Source organism: Pempheris klunzingeri, chromosome 1 (assembly GCF_042242105.1).
Source record: "Pempheris klunzingeri isolate RE-2024b chromosome 1, fPemKlu1.hap1, whole genome shotgun sequence".
NCBI lineage: Eukaryota > Metazoa > Chordata > Actinopteri > Acropomatiformes > Pempheridae > Pempheris > Pempheris klunzingeri.
The window spans coordinates 3,137,121-3,157,959 of record NC_092012.1 but is presented as its reverse complement, the minus strand read 5'-3'; the positions used below and the strand labels follow the sequence as shown (position 1 = coordinate 3,157,959).

At 43.1% G+C, this 20,839-nt stretch overlaps 2 protein-coding genes across 2 annotated transcripts in view; both read right to left on the bottom strand.

Moving 5' to 3' along the window:
* The window catches only part of crtc3 (CREB regulated transcription coactivator 3), a 33,699-nt gene extending 19,454 nt beyond the window's left edge, over positions 1-14,245 (bottom strand). The window contains exons 1-4 of the mRNA XM_070834511.1: positions 13,890-14,245; positions 9,468-9,578; positions 5,748-5,876; positions 2,298-2,359 (exon numbers count right to left, since the gene is read on the bottom strand). Coding sequence (XP_070690612.1) covers positions 2,298-2,359; positions 5,748-5,876; positions 9,468-9,578; positions 13,890-14,021 — 434 coding nt within the window. The 5' untranslated portion in view covers positions 14,022-14,245. The remainder of the gene's footprint in view (positions 1-2,297; positions 2,360-5,747; positions 5,877-9,467; positions 9,579-13,889) is intronic.
* Positions 14,246-18,527: 4,282 nt separating this feature from the next.
* Positions 18,528-20,839, bottom strand: part of iqgap1 (IQ motif containing GTPase activating protein 1) — a 41,956-nt gene continuing 39,644 nt past the window's right edge. The window contains exons 34-37 of the mRNA XM_070836169.1: positions 20,650-20,816; positions 19,465-19,587; positions 19,092-19,200; positions 18,528-19,001 (exon numbers count right to left, since the gene is read on the bottom strand). Of these exons, the coding sequence (XP_070692270.1) occupies positions 18,888-19,001; positions 19,092-19,200; positions 19,465-19,587; positions 20,650-20,816 (513 nt within the window). The 3' untranslated portion in view covers positions 18,528-18,887. The remainder of the gene's footprint in view (positions 19,002-19,091; positions 19,201-19,464; positions 19,588-20,649; positions 20,817-20,839) is intronic.

Here is a 20,839-nt window from a genome sequence, read left to right as displayed (position 1 = left end):
TGCCATGGTTCTGCCACCGGGTCTTTCATTCTGTACACAACCGCTGATTGACAGCCTCTCTATCTGTCACACTGAAGAGGTGAAACGACTCCGAAAACATGTTAACACAGCGTGCAGTTATTGAACTGAAAACCTGGACTGCATTTCTATGTGGACTTTCACCTTAAATGTTCTACAACGCTTTCTGCAACAGCACGGCTGCACCTGCTGCATGCGTCTCAAGTGTCAACTCAGTTAGAACAAGTTCTATCCAACTACTACTTTGTAAACTTTATCTCTTTCTCCTCTCGAACATGCTCTGTGAAAACCAGAGTCTGTAAATCAACCACGAATCATCAAAACGTCAAATTCATCCATGACATCCTGCCAGATGCCGATAGGCAAAGTTTCAGGAGGGTTTACGGGCCACATTTTTTATTACATAGCAGGAGCACCGTGAGCCACTAGAAATAAGAAGGAGTAGCCAGGATCCTCCATGTTTGTGTTGGCTGAATCTTTAAAAAAATACAGAAGATACAAGCCAGATAGAAGAGCGATCTAGATCAAATCAGAATGGATTATTATTTTAAAAGTGTGGTGGTCACACGCCTTCAACACTAAAAAGCAAAGCCAATGACAAACTTGTATGAAATTAGAATTTTGAATATTAGCTTTGCGACTCTTGTCCGCTCATACGGAGTTAATTTAAGCCAGCACTGAGGGCAAACGTGTACATTTCTGTCTGTGGCAGTAAAGTGGGCCAAAATCCACTCCTGAGGGGGAAGTTTATCTCTGTTACACACTGTGACAACAATCTGTTGCAGGTTGGAGCAGGACATTAGGCTTGGCCTGCAGAGACTTGACATAGCTGATGCCAATCGCATATACAGTGCCATCAGTGGGGAATGGTGGAAGAGAAGAAGCACTTAAAGGGAGAGATGAGCACGACTAGAATGAAGCACAGATAAATAGTTTGCCATTTCACAAGGTGACGTGGGGAAAAGAAATGTTTTTTCACAATTCCAAAAGCAGGGAGATTGAAATTTAATAGCTGCCATCAAAAACAGACTGTGAGTGAGGACTATTATGTCCAAAGAAACCATGTGAGGCAATCAGTGGAAACCAATTTCATCACAATCCATTATGACCCATCACTTTACAGCTTAGAACAAACAGGTTTATGCTACAGAAGGATTCACCTCATCAATTCAGGCGTATGAAGGACTGGTCTACTAGACAAACCTACGTGTGCCCTTGTGACAGAAGTTGTCAGTATCTAATTAAATTAAACTATTTGTCATAATTTTTCACACTAAAGTTTAGCTGGCATGATGCTCGGTCTTTCATTGAGAAGCACAGACTGGAACAAATCAGTGCCGCGTAAATAACAAGTCTGCATTCAGCGCTTTATGCCACATGGCTCTCCCACAAACACACCCACTCTGAGAACACTGACGTCTGGCTGCTCCGTGAGGACGTTTGTCAGCCAACCTGTTTTGCGCTGTCAACAATGACGAGAGGGCGTGGGCCTTATTCACTTCTACAGTACAAGCTGTTATAGTGCGCTCGGCGAGGAGCCTGGCAAAATGCGTGTGTCGGCGCTGTGGAAGAAGACGAGGCAGGGCGATTGGCAGCCGGCCAAGGCTGCACACAAAACACAAGTATGGAGACAGAGCAAGAGTGAAAGAGAGAGTGGGGAGGAGCCTGGCTGAGCTAGGGTTAGGGCCATAATTCACTCCCTTGTAATCACGGAGGAAAAGCTGTCTACTGTATACTGACGGCTCTACGTGGGCACAACCAGAGCTGGGAAAAGGGATTTTGCAGCTCTGATCAAGGCCAGCTAGTGTAGCATTGTTTTCCAGCGAGTGCTGCTACTGAATTTCTGCTAAGTTGAGGATTCTACGCCACAGGGCAGCGGTGCTGTGAAAAACATAAAATCCCTAAACAGTAGGACGACTGCTGTATGACCTTTAAAGCAAAAGGCTATCTGTCAAACACCTTTAGGTAGACGCAGCCTCCCCGGGGCGAACACATACGCTTGAAACATTTGTGCAGAGACAACGAAGGCCAACAACTCCACTCATCACCCTGCCTCGGCTCTCCCCTGGACAAACTCTGATTCCAAACATATCTGATCTGTGTTTGATCGAAGTGGTTGGTGCTTGCATTCAGAAAGACGATACTAGTAAGCACAGAGAGGCTTGATACAGGAAACAGGGTGGCAAGAGGAAACGGTTCCTGTTGTAAAACAATCTAGTTAGCGGAAGAAGACAAAACAATAAGCATTCTGTCAGCAGCTCGACAGATGTGCGACTCACCTTCTCCAGTTGTTGTCCAGAGGTGGGGACAGGTACACTGCTCCATATGGAGAGCTCTCTATGTAGGTTTTCGTTAAGGAAATTACTGGCACAAATACATACAGACACATCACTGTGATACTAAGTTGATTTTTTGTAAAGATTACATGTATGCATTGCCATGTTATCAGATAATACAGCACAGAAGGAACTAGAAGTCAACCGGAAAAGAACACATTTCCAATCTGATTTGAAACTCTTAAGTTTAAAAGCTTCTTCAGGCTACTTCATTAGAACCTTTATTATTTAAAAACTAAAACAAGGATGTGCTCTAATTATAGCCGTAAGCTCAAATGGATGACATTAAAGTCTTTAAAAAAGGGATGACAGTTTAACATGCTCACAAAAAAAGAAGTTGGAAGCACATTCTCATCAAAGCCCCGCAGCAGCGAAAGACAAGTGTGGACAATAGCGCTGCCTTTTTCAAATACCTAATGAAACAATGACAGCATTATTTGATTTACTACTGAACGTTGAGGCAGAGTTCCTGGCATTGTCTGAGGAAGGGCAGGACTTCAGTAGGGTGGTGTTTCGTCTTGCCAACAGTCATTCCTTCTCTGTTTGAAAGTTGAGCTCCTCTGCTCTAGAAACAGACTCCTGTGCGGGTAGTTGTTTAGAGAGAGGGGTCTGTAAATGTCAACCAAGCAGCTACAAAAAAAAAAAAAAGAACATTAAAGCAGAGACCGGGTGCCACACAAGGCCGACCACTGTTCCACACAGCATCTTCTTTAGACCTTGGACAAATTATTATCAGCAGTGAGACAGATTAGCAGAGACTGAAGCCATGCTATCACCCCTCACGCAAAACATGGGAGAAGCCCCTTTTTTAAATATACTTCACTACAACGAAGCAGGAAAGATCTTATTGTGGTTTCTGCAGATGCAGAAGAGGGAAGGGAACAATCCTGTCAAACTGGTTATTTGGTTGCTTCATGTGCTCGTACCGAACACCTTTGAACAACTAGAATTCGACTTCAAACTGATGATGGCACCCTTCGGTTGTGTGTCCGCAAAGTGGAAATGTAAAATTGGGATATTAAAAAAAAACAAAAAAGCAACCAGAGCTGCAAACCACTTTTCCGTTTTCAAAATATAGTACTATGATTGGATAAGCCAGAGCCACAAACCACACAGCTCATTTTCATTTTCAAGGTTCTGCGCTGCTTCCCGTCAAACCGCTCTCAGACTCTCCGAGCAGATCATCGAGGGCTAGTTTGCAGCTGCCAGGCTCAATTGATTCTCAGTGGCTGTGGGGTCAGCTCTGTGGAACATGGGAACTAGGGCCCCAATTGCATATATATATATTTTTTCTTCTGGCAGGAGGGCTGGTTATCAACTGGTATGAAGCTGTAGCTCATAGCATTGTTTTGGTGATACACACTTGCAGCCCTTTGAGTGTTTTGAGTGCAGAAAACACAAGTAATGACAGCAGGAGCACAACATTTTGTGCAGTCTGACATTTTGATATATCTATACTAAAATAAAAACAATGTATTGCACAGAGGTGAAGATGAGATTTCAAACCCATATTCCTAAAAATCAGTTCTGGTTAATCTTCCAGCTAAAACGGGGCTCACTCTAAAAGACTTCTGCCAATATTTCCCTATAGGCGTCAATGAATCAATACAGCGTGACACTGTTTTTACTGGGCAGCCTTCAAATAAGTATTTATAGTTTTCAAATGTGAGGATTATGCAATAGGACCCCTATTTCCTGAAGGCCGGGCTACTGGGGTAAAGTTGCAGGACCTGTATTTAGAGAAGCCCAAGAGTCTTTCTTCACGATGACACCGTGGATAACATCAGAATCACCTGTCTGCTGCACCCATGCACCACATTGTTCAGCGTCTGTGCCGGGACTCCTGGGCCTCTTCTCCAAACTACATCTACCGCAGGTTACACACCGACTATGGATAAGTGCTTCATGCAAAGATCCGAACCATCCCTTTAAGGCCTCTTTTAAAACTGACACATTAAATCCATTTATGAAGGCGATGCTGAGAAGCATAAACAATCCCCTTTACCAGTGACTTTTCCATCATTTTGACCACATTGTCAATACAAGTAAAGTTCACGTGCATGTACAGTGTGCACATGTGTGGAACCAACACCACCCTCCAAATCCAAATGGGCAAACTGCTTCCTTTTTTTGATACTAACAAGAGCAGACTTCGGTAAGAGTGCCTCCGCCTAGACCGTATACATTACACTGTGTTCTACATTACAACACATATTTACAATAAACATGTCAAACCACTTGCCTAAATGAATCTAACCTACACTGTTCATTCAGGAACCATACGAAACAGTCAAGTCTGTTTAGAGCTGGCTGAACTTTCCCAGTCTACTGTGCACACTGAAAAACATGCGTGACTACATATAAGCTGCAGAAACAAGTTTAATCTGTGATGTCACGTTGGACTGAAATTAAAGCCAAACCAATGCGAGTTGTGGAAATGTTTTCCTCAGCGTACCGCATGCATCCTAATGGTACCGTTATGCGTTATACGCTGGTGTGACATCACATGCTGGGAAGCAGGACAAATTCCTCTCCAGCTATCACACACACACACCATAGTGACAGGTCGTTGAATCATCTCCAACCCAGGGCAGGAAATAAACAGATCCGCTTGCGAAAACACTATGAGGTGGGGGTGTGCTGATGGATCAGTGGGCTAAAGTGGTGTTTCATGTAAATGCAGCATACTGGGTGTGAATCCAGACCAGGGAACTTAAACCATGTCCGGTATCTTCTGACTACAAAACCATTGTAAGAATCCCATTAACTGTACATTATTTACACTGAAAGCGCAGGATGTAAACAGCAATCGCCTCAGCTGAGTGGTGTTGGGTGAGCCAGCCAATCATGAGCAGGTGTTTCTGGTCCAGGTGCAGATACGCCGTGGGACAATTAGCTGGTGTGGTTCAGTAGAAAATAGTTCCTACATGAAACGTTAAATTGCAAAACCTCAGTCCTCTGTTTATGTGTTGTCACCATTACAACAATTAGACCCTTCTGCAGCTCTCCTCATTAAAAGCCCATCTGCTGCTATACGCCAATATGCAGAATCCACACACACACACACACACACACACACAGCCTGAGTGTGCATTCAGAGTATGTTGAGATTCTCCCACTGCCAATGTCCATTAGGCATAAGTAAAGTGCACTGTCTCCACGCTGTCACATTTCAAATTAGCATACTGACTAATTCTGTTCCTGAGGCTACAACACAGCTGCGTACACTAGCAAGTGGCGTCACGCTTGAAACCACGACAAACACAAACCGCCATTAAAAAAAAAAGACAACAACAACAATGAAGACCAACCACCAGGAAGCCACAACACTTCCACATCGCTGATTACCCTTTGAGACCTCCTACTGTCAATGATTTATGCTTGGAAGGATATCTGCCGCCCGTGCTTGTCGATGGGTCGGCGATGGGGCGAGTTAATGCGGTTGCGGTCCCTGTGAACCCTCTCGACCAGCCCATGGTGGCGGGTCCCTCTGACTGAGTCCAACCCCGACGGAAAGCCACCCTGAAAGAGAGACATCAGACACTTAACACAGCAGTTCCCCACAAGCTGGCAAGGAGAGAAGAAGAGCGGCATCAGACAAGCACTTTGTGTTTAAATGTTATTTTGATTCAACTGTCATTTAGCCAAAAACTAATATTTCATTTGTACTTCGTAGGGCTGCCTCCTGATTGTCGACCAAACATAAATCAATGAGAGGAGTCCAGTCAACCAAGTTTTGATTGTTCAGTTGGCCACTCAAACTCCACTGGGATTTGCTGCACCATATCAAGGTTGAAACCCACGTGGCTGGACCGAGTATGAAATGCTCATGGGATTTTTTATTTGAAAAGAAGAACGCGCGGGCAGCAGCATTTGCACTGCTGGTTGTTGCAGTTAGTAGATGTAGGGAGGTAGTTATATGCACAGCAGATAATCCAAAGTGAGGGATCATTAGGAGAGGTATAAAACCCAAGAAGGTGACACAAACGCAAACCAACAACTACTAGTTGCAGAAAACCTTTGGTTGGCAGTGCTAGTATTTATGACTCAAATTAAGTCTCAACTAAAGTGTGCAGCCGCAGTCTTTTTATTAAACCGACGAACCATTTTACTACAATGTACTGCATTAACAGTAGGACCCAGTATTAACAGCAGTATTATGTCATCCCTAGATGTGATGACTGCTGTGTCTGGCTCTTCAAACACACAGGACTGCTGATTAAATCTACGAGCATTAAGCTGCACATTAGTGCATCATAACAATAAAATTAATGTAGAAAAATGCTCTCCTACGTCATTATATTATGTAATAAAATTAGAAAAAACAAAAATGCACTCTAATGCCAATTACTTGGATTGGACATTCATACATAATCCCTTGAAAAAAAAAGACTCTTCAACCAGTCAGAGTGAATGGACATATGCAGAGTAAAGAATTATAAACACTACTTGGCTTTAATTCTTTAACACATTCAAGTGAAACGGCACCTTTCACTTTTATTACAATCCTTTGTTGCCCTGTTGACACAATCTGTCAGATATTATTATTGCTAATACAGTCAATAACATCTGTATTGACTATATGATCCACATTTCAATGCTGATCAAATTAGAGATTTAAATAAAACAGTGTCTGTACGTTTTAGTGAGTGCGGAGCTGGCTACATCAAGTACTCTGGATTCAGTTAATTGAATTAGGGCTAAGAAATGCTTATCACAGAGAGGAATCTAGAAGCCAGTTAGTTTGTTGAGTATTTGTTCCCAGAAGAGAAGCTGAATGGACTCCAGAAGCGAGAGAGGGGCTTTCTCCCTCCTCGTGGGGATTGATTTCTGGACGTGGTCACAGTGCTGCAGTCACTGCTCTACCTCAAAGGGCCATTCTTTCAAGCAACAAGGGCACTTTCACCTGGACCCTCTGTATCCCAGCATACCCCCCCCTCCTCCTTGGAGAGCTGACACAGATACAGACCCAGTGCTGCAGGGAAGCACTGTTCAATCACACAGCAGTGCACTTTTACAGCACTCATCTTGTATTCCATCTTCTTTCCACCTGAACAGCTAGATCGTTTGGAGAGGAGGTATTTGTTGGTGCTTCCGAAGTGTTTTGCTGTTTCAAGATGCAGGAGTGGTCCTGTTACAGCAGCTCTCGCCCAGCTTTGAGTTTTCTTCCTGCTTTCTCCTACTTTTGTACCATCTAACTTCTTATCTTATCTTAGACTAGACCAGTGACTCCCAAGTGAGTGCATCAAGGTCAGCCAAGGGTGCCGCAAGATCTATCATATCACATCATTGTTTATTCATCATGCATTTTTAACCTTTCAACACATTTTTGCACTGCAATGACATTGATTACTTTTTACGTTACAGTTTCAAACATATCAGTACTGAAGAAAAAAGCAATTAATATCAAAATAACTGTATTGAAAACTGTCTGCAGTGCAGTTATGTGACAGCTAATAGCGTGACAGCTCGTGGTCGCTCAGTGGACAGCTTCTGGCTGCTCGTGGAAGACAGATAGTCATCGTTGTCTGTCAGCGCATTCATTGATCATGTGTGATGTGGCTCTCTCATCCCTGTCTGAAATGAAAATAAGACTGGAAACCGCCTGTCAGTGGAGTCAGACCTGCGGTTTGGAATATCTCTGCCTAAATCAGACAGTGTTCACAACACCAGACTCACATGTCCCATTAAAATGCCTGCAACCTTTTTTGTTATGATTTGCTTGTTTGTCCTTGTGCACCTTGAATATGATCTCATGATTTAAAAAGAAAATGAACAAAATAGATTTCACATACTGTGTGTATTCAATCGTATTGGTTTATTTTAAGTTAAATATGTATCTGGATATCTGCAGAGCACCTGTCGGATTTTATTTCACACATATTCATATTGGAAAGTGGGTGGCTCAGGGTGCCATGACAAATAAATTACTTTGGGCTGTGATCTAAAAATAGTTAGGGAACCACTGGACTAGACAACCTTAGAACTGAGGGTTATTGTGGTCGGGCCTTGAGAAACTGCTGAATGAAAACAAGACCTCGAATTGTAGCTGCTAATCTCAAGGTAGTTTTAAGGCTTTAAGGAAAACATCCATGTTTAGTTTAACATCAAATGGAAAGCATTACAGCATATTCGCTCAAAATAAACTCATCAGAAATAATACTTACCTTCAGACTGACACCAGAACATGTGAAAAAAAATGCCGCCTCCTCATTTATTTGAATCACACTGCTGCATTGGCACAGCTGGCGTACTGATGCAGAGGCCGTCCAGCAAATACCTCAACTCACCGGGACATCATGGGTGCAAACGCACGTTAATATTAAGTCTGTTTTTGGTCCGAACACTTGGCGACAAAGACCGGACAACTGGAACTGTATGGCAAACTGAGTTTTAGTAAAAAGTCGATGGAGGATGGAAAGCTGAATGTGTTTCAACTTCAGTTTCTGGCTGAACACACTTTAGGGGCAGAATGAGAAGTGGTTTGTAAACTCAACATTCAAAGTCCACATTCAAGCCAGAGCCTGCACATCTTCGGTGTTTGCTGGCGCCTCAGAGCCAACCCTAGGTTCACTCTCATTTAGGAACGAGCCTCGTCCACCTGGCACTTTGGCTCGCAATATTTGTGTTTTTCCTGTACCATGTCCGTTTTTTGTTTCTTATTGGCACACCCTCACAGCCTGTGTGCTGTTACTGGCTGGGTGCTACATGCCCGCTGCCAAAAGGTTGACTCCCAGAAACGTCCTGAACATGGCAAAATAAGGAAATACAGGCAGAGGGTGGGAGGGTCTCCACACAGGTCCTCAACTACTGGGTCAAATTATTGGCAAATTATTCTGGCTGTGTCAGAAACCATTGACACTGGGTGTGAAACATATAGTCTAATTCACTGCCATGAGCCTAGAATAAGAATTATCGATTATCCTAAAGGGTTGGAGATTATGCCTCGTCCTGGAACTTAGATTTAAATGACTGTCTAGGACTAGGATTAATAAATGCTAAACCAGCCCTGAATGTTTAATCGTCTAAAAGAGGTGTTGATGCATTCTGAATTTTGTAGTTTGTAGTTAGTTTGTGGTGGTGCTGTGTATTTTGACTGAGACGAGATCCCACCTGAAAGTCAGTGCTGGTGTTGCCGATCTGATTGACGTTGGGCAGAGAGCCTCCGTAGTACTGCGCCCGGGACTGAGACAAACGAAGCTGCTGGATCTTCTGAAACTGCACCTGTCGGTCAAAAAGGGGGAAGAAACAAACACAAGACTTTCAGACATTATGATTATTCTGGGCAGAGTCTAAACATAGAAGTAGCTGCAACTACGACGGGTGCTAATCGGTGCTTTTCTTTCTTTCCCACCATTGTCATCGTTTCTCATATATGAGAATTAAACCCAAATATCAGCTCTCTAGTTCCTTTCCTTTAATTCGTCCAATGTATGCCTCTTCAGAGCATTCTTACAAACCTGCGGATGTACAGATTTCAAATGTTTTTAAGTCATACTATAATGAAGGTCTTTTTCATCATTCTGAACTCAAAATACGTACAAATAAAGCCCATGTTTAAAAATACTGTAGTTATCTAATGCGGCACAGACGTAATGCACCCAAACTGATAAAAACGCAGCAGTATTTGAAGGGACCCGAGGTAAGGGCACACATTCTAGGAAATGGAAAGCTTGGTCTCCAAACCGGCACCCTACCAAGAGATGCCACAGCGATTACCTCGCAGAAAACAGAAGGCGGCTTGTTCTGCCAAGGTAAGGTAAACAGAGCCAATCATCAGCTGTGATCAAGAATAAGCAAATCACTGGGGCATGTGTTCCTTAGACTTCCAAAAGGGCAAAATTTGAATCTCAAAGCCTGACCTTATTCGATTTTATCAACAGATTTACAGAGAACCGACAGAGATCTCTCAAAGAGATTGTGAATATGACAAGATACTAGAGATGAGCCTGGAAAAGGTAAAACCCTCTTCGTTCAGTGCAACATTTCTCAGTTTAACAACAACAGAACCATGAGTCTGGATGCTTTTGCCTCCTCTCTGCACTTGAGAGCCGTGAAATAAAAGTGTAGTCTTATTATACACCATTACACCAATTTGAAAGTTGCATCCAAACCTGACAACAACTGACTTCAGACACAACATGTAGGCAGGGACCCAAAATGTCAGTTTAATTCTCTGCTGACTGGCCAACAAATGTCAGCTCATAGCTCTACCTGCTACCTGCAACACAGAGACACAGTCAGACATGTTTCAGACATTACTGTCAGTCCCACTATTAACATTCAATTTCCCCATTCAGGACAAATGAAAAGATAATAAATATATTTCAAAAATCTCACTCTGGTGTTGTTACGTAACATCAGACTTTACACATATGGTTCACAGAGATGTCGACTCCCTGCAGCTGAGAGAAGCCTGGAGTCTGTCAGAGCCCCCAGGTACCACATACAGTTCTTCAGAGCCCCTCAGGGAGCGTGTATACTCAGTCCTTTGGTCACTGGTGTAAATGCTGAAGCAGTAACCTCTAATTGCAGCGGTTTGCTGGCAGTGCGTCCTGTGCCCTGGCCAGCCTCCGCCTCGCTGACTGGGCTCCTCTCTCTCTCTCTCTCTCTCTCTCTCTCTCACACAGGGTCACTTACAGTTCATACTTTATAGCAAACTTCATTCAGTGTCACCTCAAAACCACATCCTCTTCGACTGGCCATACACGACTCTCCCTTATATACAGCCTGTGCCCTCACAGAAAGAGCACTCTGTGAGCCTGTGGTATGAGAATAACTTGAAAAGAGCCTTTATGTCATCGTAAGAGTTTTTATAATGTGTAGTGTATATGCCTGAAATTATCATGACACGGAGAAAGAAAAAAAATCAAAGAAATGAAAAAGCATTTCAAAAGGCGACTAATTCTGAGGATGAAATTCATGGAGCAGATACAATTGTAGATACAAATCTGCATGTTTTTGCTTGTGAATGTTTTCAGTCATCCAGGTTAACCCTTCGGAGTCTAGGACCGCCACACGGCGTCAAAGTCACATGTCGCACGTTTGAAAACGTAAAGCTGTGACACAAGCACGCAGGTGCTCCATTCAAAGACTGTTGGAAAGCGGACACTTCAAACTTTTTACAAGTGTTTGAATTTTGTCGATCGGCCTATTAAGACTAAAGTTATGAAGAGCCGAAGTCGCGCACTACAGCTCTTCTACGAGTTAGAAGATGCTGAATCTGGGGAAGAACGTTCTGATTCTGAGGAAGACTCCTTTCAGAGGATGAAGTGGATGCTGCGCGTGAAGACGAACAAGAGGAGGTGTCCGCACAGACCCCCGCTCCTCCAAAGATCCAACTAGTTCCTGCTCGGATTTTGTGTTTCTTTTGCACTTTTACATACAGTGTGTCCATATATTATGTCAAAATAGACTCTGAAGGGTTAAAGGACGTCGAGTCAGAGCGCCACGTAAAAAAGGCAGCTGGAGACCTGAAGAAGCATCCTGGTGGCTGCACGCCGTCAAGGATCACGCAGCAAAGCAGGCCGCTCTGACCTACAATCTATGCTTTCGGCATCAATATCCATCTGTCATTATGAATGTTTTCTACTCGTGATTTACAAGGTTGGTGCAGCTTTTTAAAGAGGAAAATTGAAGCACTTTCAGGGCATCTAATCCAAACATTCGCAGACTCTCCCAGCCTTCAACAGAACGTCTAAATAGCAAATGCAAAAAAAGAAAGTTTACAAAATTCTTTGTGCCAACAGCAACCCATATATATATATTGTGGCATCGCTTGTTTTATCAGCAGCTGATTTTTATCTGTTGTGAGACGCCAAGAGATAATAAAGAAATATGATCACAGGACTGTTCCATTTTACATTTTTTGGTTTGTACACAATTCTGTAGATGAAACACCAGATTATGTTGAAAATCAGGACTTTATTCTAAATCAAGCACATTCCTAAACTTTAACGGTTAAAATTAAGCATGTTTCAAAGAATGTGCACAAACCCTGAATTTAGCTGAGCTATCAGCTGAACATCAGTCCTTCTTAATTTTAGGACTGCAACTGATTAGGAGCGTGCTGGCAGTGTAAAGCACAAGGCACACTATTGTTATCTTTCATGCTTATTAGTTATTACTCCTTATTATCGATTAATCTGCTGATTATTTTTGATTATATATCACAAGCTCCGGTGCCCAGGGTGATGTCTTGTTTTGTTAGACCGAGCCAAAATAGATTAAAATAAACCTGCAGCGGGGAACTTTTGTTACCCCACTTTTGGCCGTGAGAATAATTACACACACGCACTGTTAACGCGTGCGTGCGACGTTTGCCTACAGGCCGAACTCCTGGCTACTGCAGCCTCGTCCAGCACGTCCCAAACCAATCATCTCTGGCTAACGTAAAAGGCATCAGCACTGGTTCACCAGAGGGGGACCACACACACCAGAACACGCCAGAACAAACGCGTCATTTGGCAGCACATCTGGATTTTTCTGTCATACTATTCATCTCAAAAAACAAAAAAAAACACATTTAAATAATGAAACTGAATCACCAAATATTTTGATCATTAATCATGAAAAGACTCCAAACATTCTCTGTTTCCAACTTCTTTGTCTTGTACAATTAGAAACATGTCTTGGAGGTTTTGATGGCTGGACGGACAAAACGAGACATTTAAAAAGATGTCAGCTTGGACTCTGGGGACTATTTTCTCACATTTTAACGTGGAAAGATTAATCAATATTGGCAGTGACTGCTAGTTGCCACCCTAAACTAAAAGCAGCACGTTTTTTTTTTATGTTACACACCACTAAGAAACAACTCTACATGGGTGAGACAAAACTCTTATACTTCATGTTTCAGTGATGTGAGTGTTAAAATAAATCGGCAACTGAAATTTAAAGCATGTTGGGATTCACTTTTGTTGTGTTAAAGATGCCTAAATATAAAACCACCAAGCATCTGACAGCTATGACTCATTATGCCTCAACATAAAAACCTAACCTGTAAGAATACATTACATTTAACAGAATGACAAGGTGCAAACACTGCAGGGTCTGAAGGCTTACTGTGTCTTTACAGGCAAACGCTGCTTCCTTTGGGGGTTTATAACAGTGCAGGCAGGGTAACATTTGGTGGGCGGTGCAGATATATATATATATATATAAAAAAGAAGCCACATTTCCATTTCCTGTTGCACTGCTGCACACACAGCAGGCTTCCTCTGATGTATGTAAATTAATGCACAGCTTAAGTTTTGATGCATTTTTTTTTTTTTAATTACACTGACCAATCTGTGTGCAGCACATAGGAGCTCCCACAGTTGAATGAATGCATGGAGGGAAACAAGAAGTACTGGTTGAATACCAGAAATCTCAGTCAGCAGATGGAGTCAATCAGACAAACCAACACTGCAGCCCGGGCTGTGTGAAAGACGGAGCTTTGTCCGGAACTACAATGAGCGCAGTCGTGCAAGAAAAAAACAAAACAAAAACACACCAGTAATAGGTGACAATGATCAGAAAATTAGCTGAACTCACCCTGGAAACAGTGAGGTCTGTCATCAGCTGTTCAAAGGCCCGCGTCTCCTCTGCTTGCTTCTGGTTGTGCAGCGCTATCTTCTCGCTGAACTTCCTGGGGTTCGAGCCACCTGTGCCCGGGGAGCCGGACATGGTGCGGGCCGCGGTTTCACAACTTCAGCTACTTGGAAAAAGTGGAATACGGCGCTGGGAGTCTATTTATTAAAGCCTCTCAGTGAACCCATCGGCGTTTTAAACACGTAGCACACATTGCGGGCCGGACAAAGTGAATTCAGAGTCACCTCTGCTGGCTGGATGTTAAGCTAGCAGCTAGCCTAGCTAAGCTAACGTTAAAGCGCCCGTTAATAAAAGTTGCCTTCTTGTCTTTGCAGGGTAAATAAAGCCCCGTGGCAGATTATATGTATGCAAGTCGACTCTGACAACTTTAAAAAAGAATGTCGTGGCGATCAGGAGAAGTTAATGGCACAGTTTAACTTCATATTGACACATTTGCGGCGAACCACTTGTTTGAATCTAACGTTGACATAACGTTAGCTGTCATTGCTAACATACCGCTGAGCCGAGTAACAGCTGCAGCTAGCCAAGTTAGCTAAGCTGCTGTCAGTGCCATCGCAACAATTTTGACAAACGCACTTTGCCAACTTGTCGACACCCGGAGCTCGGTCACCATCTAACGGACACCAATTTGAAGATACTTGTGCCAAAAGCGCTGGAGAAAGTTGTTAGCCCGGTTAGCTAAATCTGGCTAACCAGCGTTAGCAAAGCTTCGCTCGGTAAAATGTATTTCAACAAGTGTCCGCTGGGTCTTGTCCGGACTTCGCTCGATTTCGAGTTTATGTCACCCACAAAAGAAAAACAAAAGGAAAAAACGAGCAGCCTCCAAGACGCAGACACACACACGCGTGATGCCGGAGCATAATCCACAAAATTTCACAATTAAACTGACATCGCAGCCGCTTTCTGGAGTCGAGTCTTCTCGTGTTAATCCACGGACAGCACACAGATTTCAGCCAAAACTCCGAGCCGACGGCTCCCTGAACGCAAACAAGCGAAACCCCGACAGAAAAGCGTCGTCGGTGCGTCGCTGCCGGTCCACGAGTGTCCTGATCCGGGATCCCCCGCGTCTGTTTCCAGCTCACCGGCCGTCGGCTGTCAGGGCTTGTCGGGGGGAACTCGGACCCGCTGGCTTGTTATCCTCACGGCGCTGCGAGAAAAACATCACCTCGTTAAACACCGCCAGTGCCCGGTGTGTCCACGGGGCGGCGCCACGGTGAGCTCCGGGTCACCGCCAGCATCTGTGGGAACTTAACACTGGCTATTAATCATGTCAGGAGGTCCAGCTAGAACCTCATCCTGCCTCTGCTCAGAGCTTTTATCTGCTGTGTCAGTAATGTCAGGAAAAACTTTACTGTGATATTACTTTAAGTTAGAGTGATTTGAGCATATTGTGTAAATAAACATGCAGACTTTAGGATAGGAGATGTGTCTGCTGCTGCATCTCTGCTGTGTGTGATGCTTAGGAGCCATGCAAACATCCACCCATCCATCCTATACACTCCTCACTAAAAGTTAGAGATATTCAGCTCTCAGGTGAAATCTCAGGATGAACCTAAAATGCATTCTAACCTTTCCAGGTGAACTTAATGTGACCTTCTCTAAACCTTTGAATGCACATGTCCAACTGTTCAGTGTCTCAGTACTTTCTGCACCAGCTGCTGTTCTCTAACAAGAAGCTTCACAGCAACATTCACAACAGGTTTGATCCATGAATCCACCAATACATTTCCTGCTTCAGTTAGAATTGGTATTTAAACAGTCCTCCTCATCCTGCTCTTCACATTCTGACATCATGAGACCAAGACGACACCTAACAGTTGATCAGCAGCACCTCAACACTGGAGGCTTCAAACAGGAAGTCCTCAGACGGAGGTGTTCACTGAGCTTAGAGGGTCACAGAGTGTCATCAGGAGGTTGGAACAGTGATACAGAGACTGGAAGAGTCACAGAAAGGAGAGGAGTGGACGTCCTTTGGCCACATCCCAATTTATTGAGACACTGAACATGTTTTGTTGTGGTTTACCTACCACTGTTGGTAGATTTTCTTTCAGTAAACTGTTAAAGATGAATAAAAAGACCATTGCATGCTTCTACTTAAATGACTTTCATGATATAATATCACTGTAGCATTCACTTTTTACATTTTCCATACATTTCACCTGAAAGTCGAATATCCCTAACTTTTAGTGAGTAGTGTGTGTCGTTTATCCTTTAAGGTGACTGAGCCACACAAGCACTTTATGGTTTCTTCAATATCTGCTAAACAAAGGTAGTGATAGTATTTGTTTCAAATTCAGACCTGATTATTTTTAGTTTAGAGAGGTTTGGGGTATGATTTCAATTTTTTTTTTTCATATTATTCTCATTATTATCCACCCAAAGTCTTCCTCTTGTTTAATGAAATATGGAGTAAAGCGGTAAAAACAAAATGCCAAACTATGGTTTACATTTTGTATTACCTTGTCAAGTGCCTTCATCATGTAAAGTGTTCATTGTTAACACAAAAAAAAAAGTCACCAACCACCTTAAGCTGCATGTCGGAGGACCTGGAGAGAACATGCAAACATCTATTTAAACTACATGCACTCATTTTTAAAGAGCGCTAGTTAAAACAGAGATGACAGGAGGTCATTAGGAACAAACTGATTAACAAAAGTCATGCAAGACTGGAATGATAGGATGAAGCACCTGTGAGATGGGACCAAGTCCTGGATCTGCTGGATCTGCCAGCGTCAGTGTGGTTTGTCCTTCAAGTCAATGAAGCTAAATATCCTGATTTATTTCAGACATAAGAACCCACTGGAAGAAATATGTTTTACATGTGTCATCTTTATTTCTGTAGCAACCTGATAAACGTTTATAGGAGTAGATTGTTTGATTTATCCATCATTAGTTTTGTGTTTTATTTTTGTTTTCAATTCAGTTCATTTGCAGTTTTTCCCCCTAAAGTCTAGATTCTATTGTTACATTCAGTTAAAGTGTTTGTCTCACACCTAGTTTTAGTTTTTAAGTTTAGTTTTAGTTGCTCTCAACCTGCACACAGTGGTGATAGTAGTGTTTAGATCCTGGTATTCAGCATAAAAATAGTAACACCACAATGTAAAAATACTCTCTTATCAGCAAATATACTTTATGATAAAAATAATCTTAATTTATGTTGTTTATTGTTATATTTGATTATAATACTGTTGCATTAACACGTGTGCAGTATTCTAATACTGTGTTATCTACTGTTGGACCTGTAAACATGCATCATGCTCTACAAAGTAATCTATCTGTAACTATCCAGGTCAAATAAATGAAGTATGAAGTAGTGTGAAACAACAAATCCTCGAGTACAAGTACTTCAAAATTGAACTTCAAGTACAGTACTTGAGTCGGTGTACACATGGCCTCTGGAGAGCTTTATTCTAAAACAAGTAAAATACATTTAATGGACTGTGAAGGAGAGCAAATAACAGAGTCAACCTCTGACAGAAAATCAACATCTAGTTCAGTAAGGTCTGCACGGAATCTCAATTTAAGGCTTCTTAAAATAAAAAGCACCCGCGACCCTTGAGGATAAGCAGAATAGAGAACGGATGAATGAAATAAATCAAACTCTGGATACAGTAAACACGACAGATGGGATGGTGGAGAGTGACATCTACTGGACCCACTAATCTAGTTACTGTAATACTGCACATGCATGATCTGCAAACATCAACTAGAGCATAACACGGACTGACAACATATAAAATATAAATAAGGGCAACTTATCGAGTTCTTTCCAACAAGATATTATAAAAAATCTCTGTATCTAACGTCCAGCTTGCACTGCCAGATCCCATCATGATGTTATGTTTACCGAACTTATTCTGTAATGTAACAATAATCTGTGTTCAGGCAGAGACAGATCACTTCCTGCAGGTCGTCCGGTCTGAGAAAGCCGAGAGCCAAGAGCAGAGAGGCCCTGCAGGTCAGCTGTGAGCACCAGGGCTGTCGTCGGTCCGGTCCAAGGCGAACCAACGTCCCGACTTGTCGGGAAAGAAAGGAAAGACTGCAGAGACAGATTAGCGCCAGCACAGACTGGATGTCAGCGGTGTGATGGGACTCTGTCGTGCTCATGCAGCAAAATTAACACATAAAGTTTTGAGTTGAGCAGCTCAATATGAGCATGGTGGTTACTTTGCAATTCTTATCTTTCTCTTCGCATAGATATCAGTATATATGTGTGTGTGTGTTTAGGATGGCTTAGGCTGGGTCAAATCCATAAATCCAAATATGTCAAAAAATACTTTAACTACAGTGTTTTCAAAATAAAATACGGCAAAACAGGAGGGATGAGAGCATCTTTTTTTTTTTTTTTCTCCCCTCCATGTTTCTTTCCAATTCGTCTCCAGCAGCAACGCAAAATCAAACAGAAAAATGGCCCCACAGGAGACAGAGTCTTTTCTTTTCAGTCCGAGTCCAGGCCAGGACTTGGTGCTCCAGCCCTGCTGACAAGTACTTTGGTTTTGGTGGAACAGATTGTTTATCAAGCCTTCATCAGTCAGGTGAGCAACTAAACTAACAGCTAGGAAAGACACAAAACATGATCTCTTTACATAAAACATACATTTTTATAATGAATCAAAGCCCATGCACGAGATATTCATGATATTTAAAGCAAAAACATACAAATCTCAAAGCTCTGACCTAGCTGCAGTTACAGACAGTTAGAAAAAGACTCCAGCGAGCTACTGGTGCTGCGCTGGCTCGTGTTTCCATTAAGAATAAAGCACATGTGGTGATCCACGTAATAAAAAATAATGCACATAAATTTGCATAGGCACATGGGAGAAGTGCAGTAGGGGATGTGTAGGGAAGCCAGGGTGGGTCAGGTGAGGGCTTTCTGCAACCCTCAAAGAGGGTTTTGTGGTTTCAAATAAGTGTCTGTAGCCCTTTTATCCTTTCTTTCCTCTATTTCCCATAAAATTTCTTGTTGAGCAGGAAAATGAGCAGGTTGACGTTGATGGTGGCCCTGTCGAAGAGCTTCATCACCGCCACGCCTTCATACTGCAGCTGGAGGAGATCCTGACAGACAACCGCAGAGAGAAAACATCGTTATCCGTCTGTCCGCTTTAGTGTAAGAACACAAAAAGGTGTGAAAAAGAAATATAATACCTGATATTCTAACTGTAACGTCTCCAAGTGCACGCCCATGAGCTTGGCCTTCACGTCAAAAACTCCAACCGTCTCTGATGGAGAGATCTCAAAAATAACATTCTTGAACCTGTGAGGAGCAAACAGAAGCAGAGACTCAGGAATGTGGAGCAGGCAGAAACTAAGGGACGTCAAACCGAGTAACAAAGGCCCCACTGGGTCCGATGATGTCATGAAGTCAACAAAAAACACATTATGTTTCCCGAAGGACCGTTTAGGACGAACTAATCATCAGCTTACATTTATCAGAGAACATTTAAAAGCTAAACAAACAGGCCAGAATGATGATGTTCCTGGAAAAGGCACATTTCGAACCGAAGACATGAGGACTCACTGGTTGGGCTGCAGGTCCTCTATGGCGATCAGCACGCCCTTCTCATGGAGGCGAGCGGCGGTGTATTTCTGTGACACCTGTTTACTCTTCTTGGCCTTGTTGTCGCCCGGTTTCTTCGACAACCTGAGAGCAGCGAGAAGAGACGAGAGACATTTTGATTCAGGAGGCTCAGAACTATATCAGAGCGGCTTCTGTGTTGAGAGTGAACACTGTGGTTCCACCATGGAGGAGCAGGAGTTAGAGTCTAACATGTAACCTACTTTCTGTCCTAATGTACCGAGGAAATAAACAGCAGCTTATTCCGGCCTTCACAGCACCATCACTTCACTAACAAATACCTGACAGGAGGACTCCACTCTGGTGCTTTAGCTCCTGATCCTTAGCACCCACAGTGCTTTTCTATCTAATCACACAGCAGCTCTTAGCACCCCAGGAGTAAAACAGCCCCTGAGAGGACGCCCACAATCAGAACCAGCAGGAGCCTGAAGTGACCCAGACGTTCAACACACGTGCTCGGAACAAGTGAAGAGGGAGGAGACACAGGATGTGGTATTTGAAGATCATCCATGCTGTGAGTGGGAGTAAGTCTGATAGGAGTCAGACACTTCACGCAGTTCAGTTATTTCTTGTTGTGATCGTGGCTGCCTGTGATTTTTCACTCTTTCTGTTATCTCTAATCTAAAAGGGAGGGAAATAACAACTCCTACTACCACCACTACTACTACTACTACTACTACTACTTCGGCCCTACACACTAAGCCCAACCCCCGCTAAAACTCAGGCTTGAAATATATGTCCTGTCATGTAAAGGAGAACTCCTTTAAACCTTATTTGTGCAAACAGTTATTTCACCTTGCAGAACACAACTAGAGAGAGCGATAGAACGGCTGTTTCTGGGCAAACAAGACAGATCTCCCAGGTCTCTCTCTGTGGGGATCCTTTTCTGTGACGCTGGCAGACACTTAGAATAACTATCTGAGCCTGTTGGTGGCTTTTAGTAAATGTTCTTTGCTCAGGCGCAGCTGCCAGCAGAAAGAAAGACAGACAGCCCGGTTTTTAAAATACCAGAGTTCTCCTTTAAAAGGTGGATGTAAACAGGAAGCCACAAATGAATACAGAGCATGAGTCAGTGGTGACAGCTGTGAGAGGAGCCCACAGATGAGAAGTGAATCAGAGGCCACTCACTTGCCCTTGCTGGCCAGGTTGTCCATGCACGTCTTGATATACTGATTGTACGAGTCGATCTGGACGTTGAAGAAAGTGGTCTTTGAGTTCAGGGCGGCGTTGGTCTGCTGAAGTCTCACCAGCTCGGCTTTCCTACGCTGGCGATACCGCCTCTGATTTCTGATGTCCTGCAACGCACCAGCACATCACG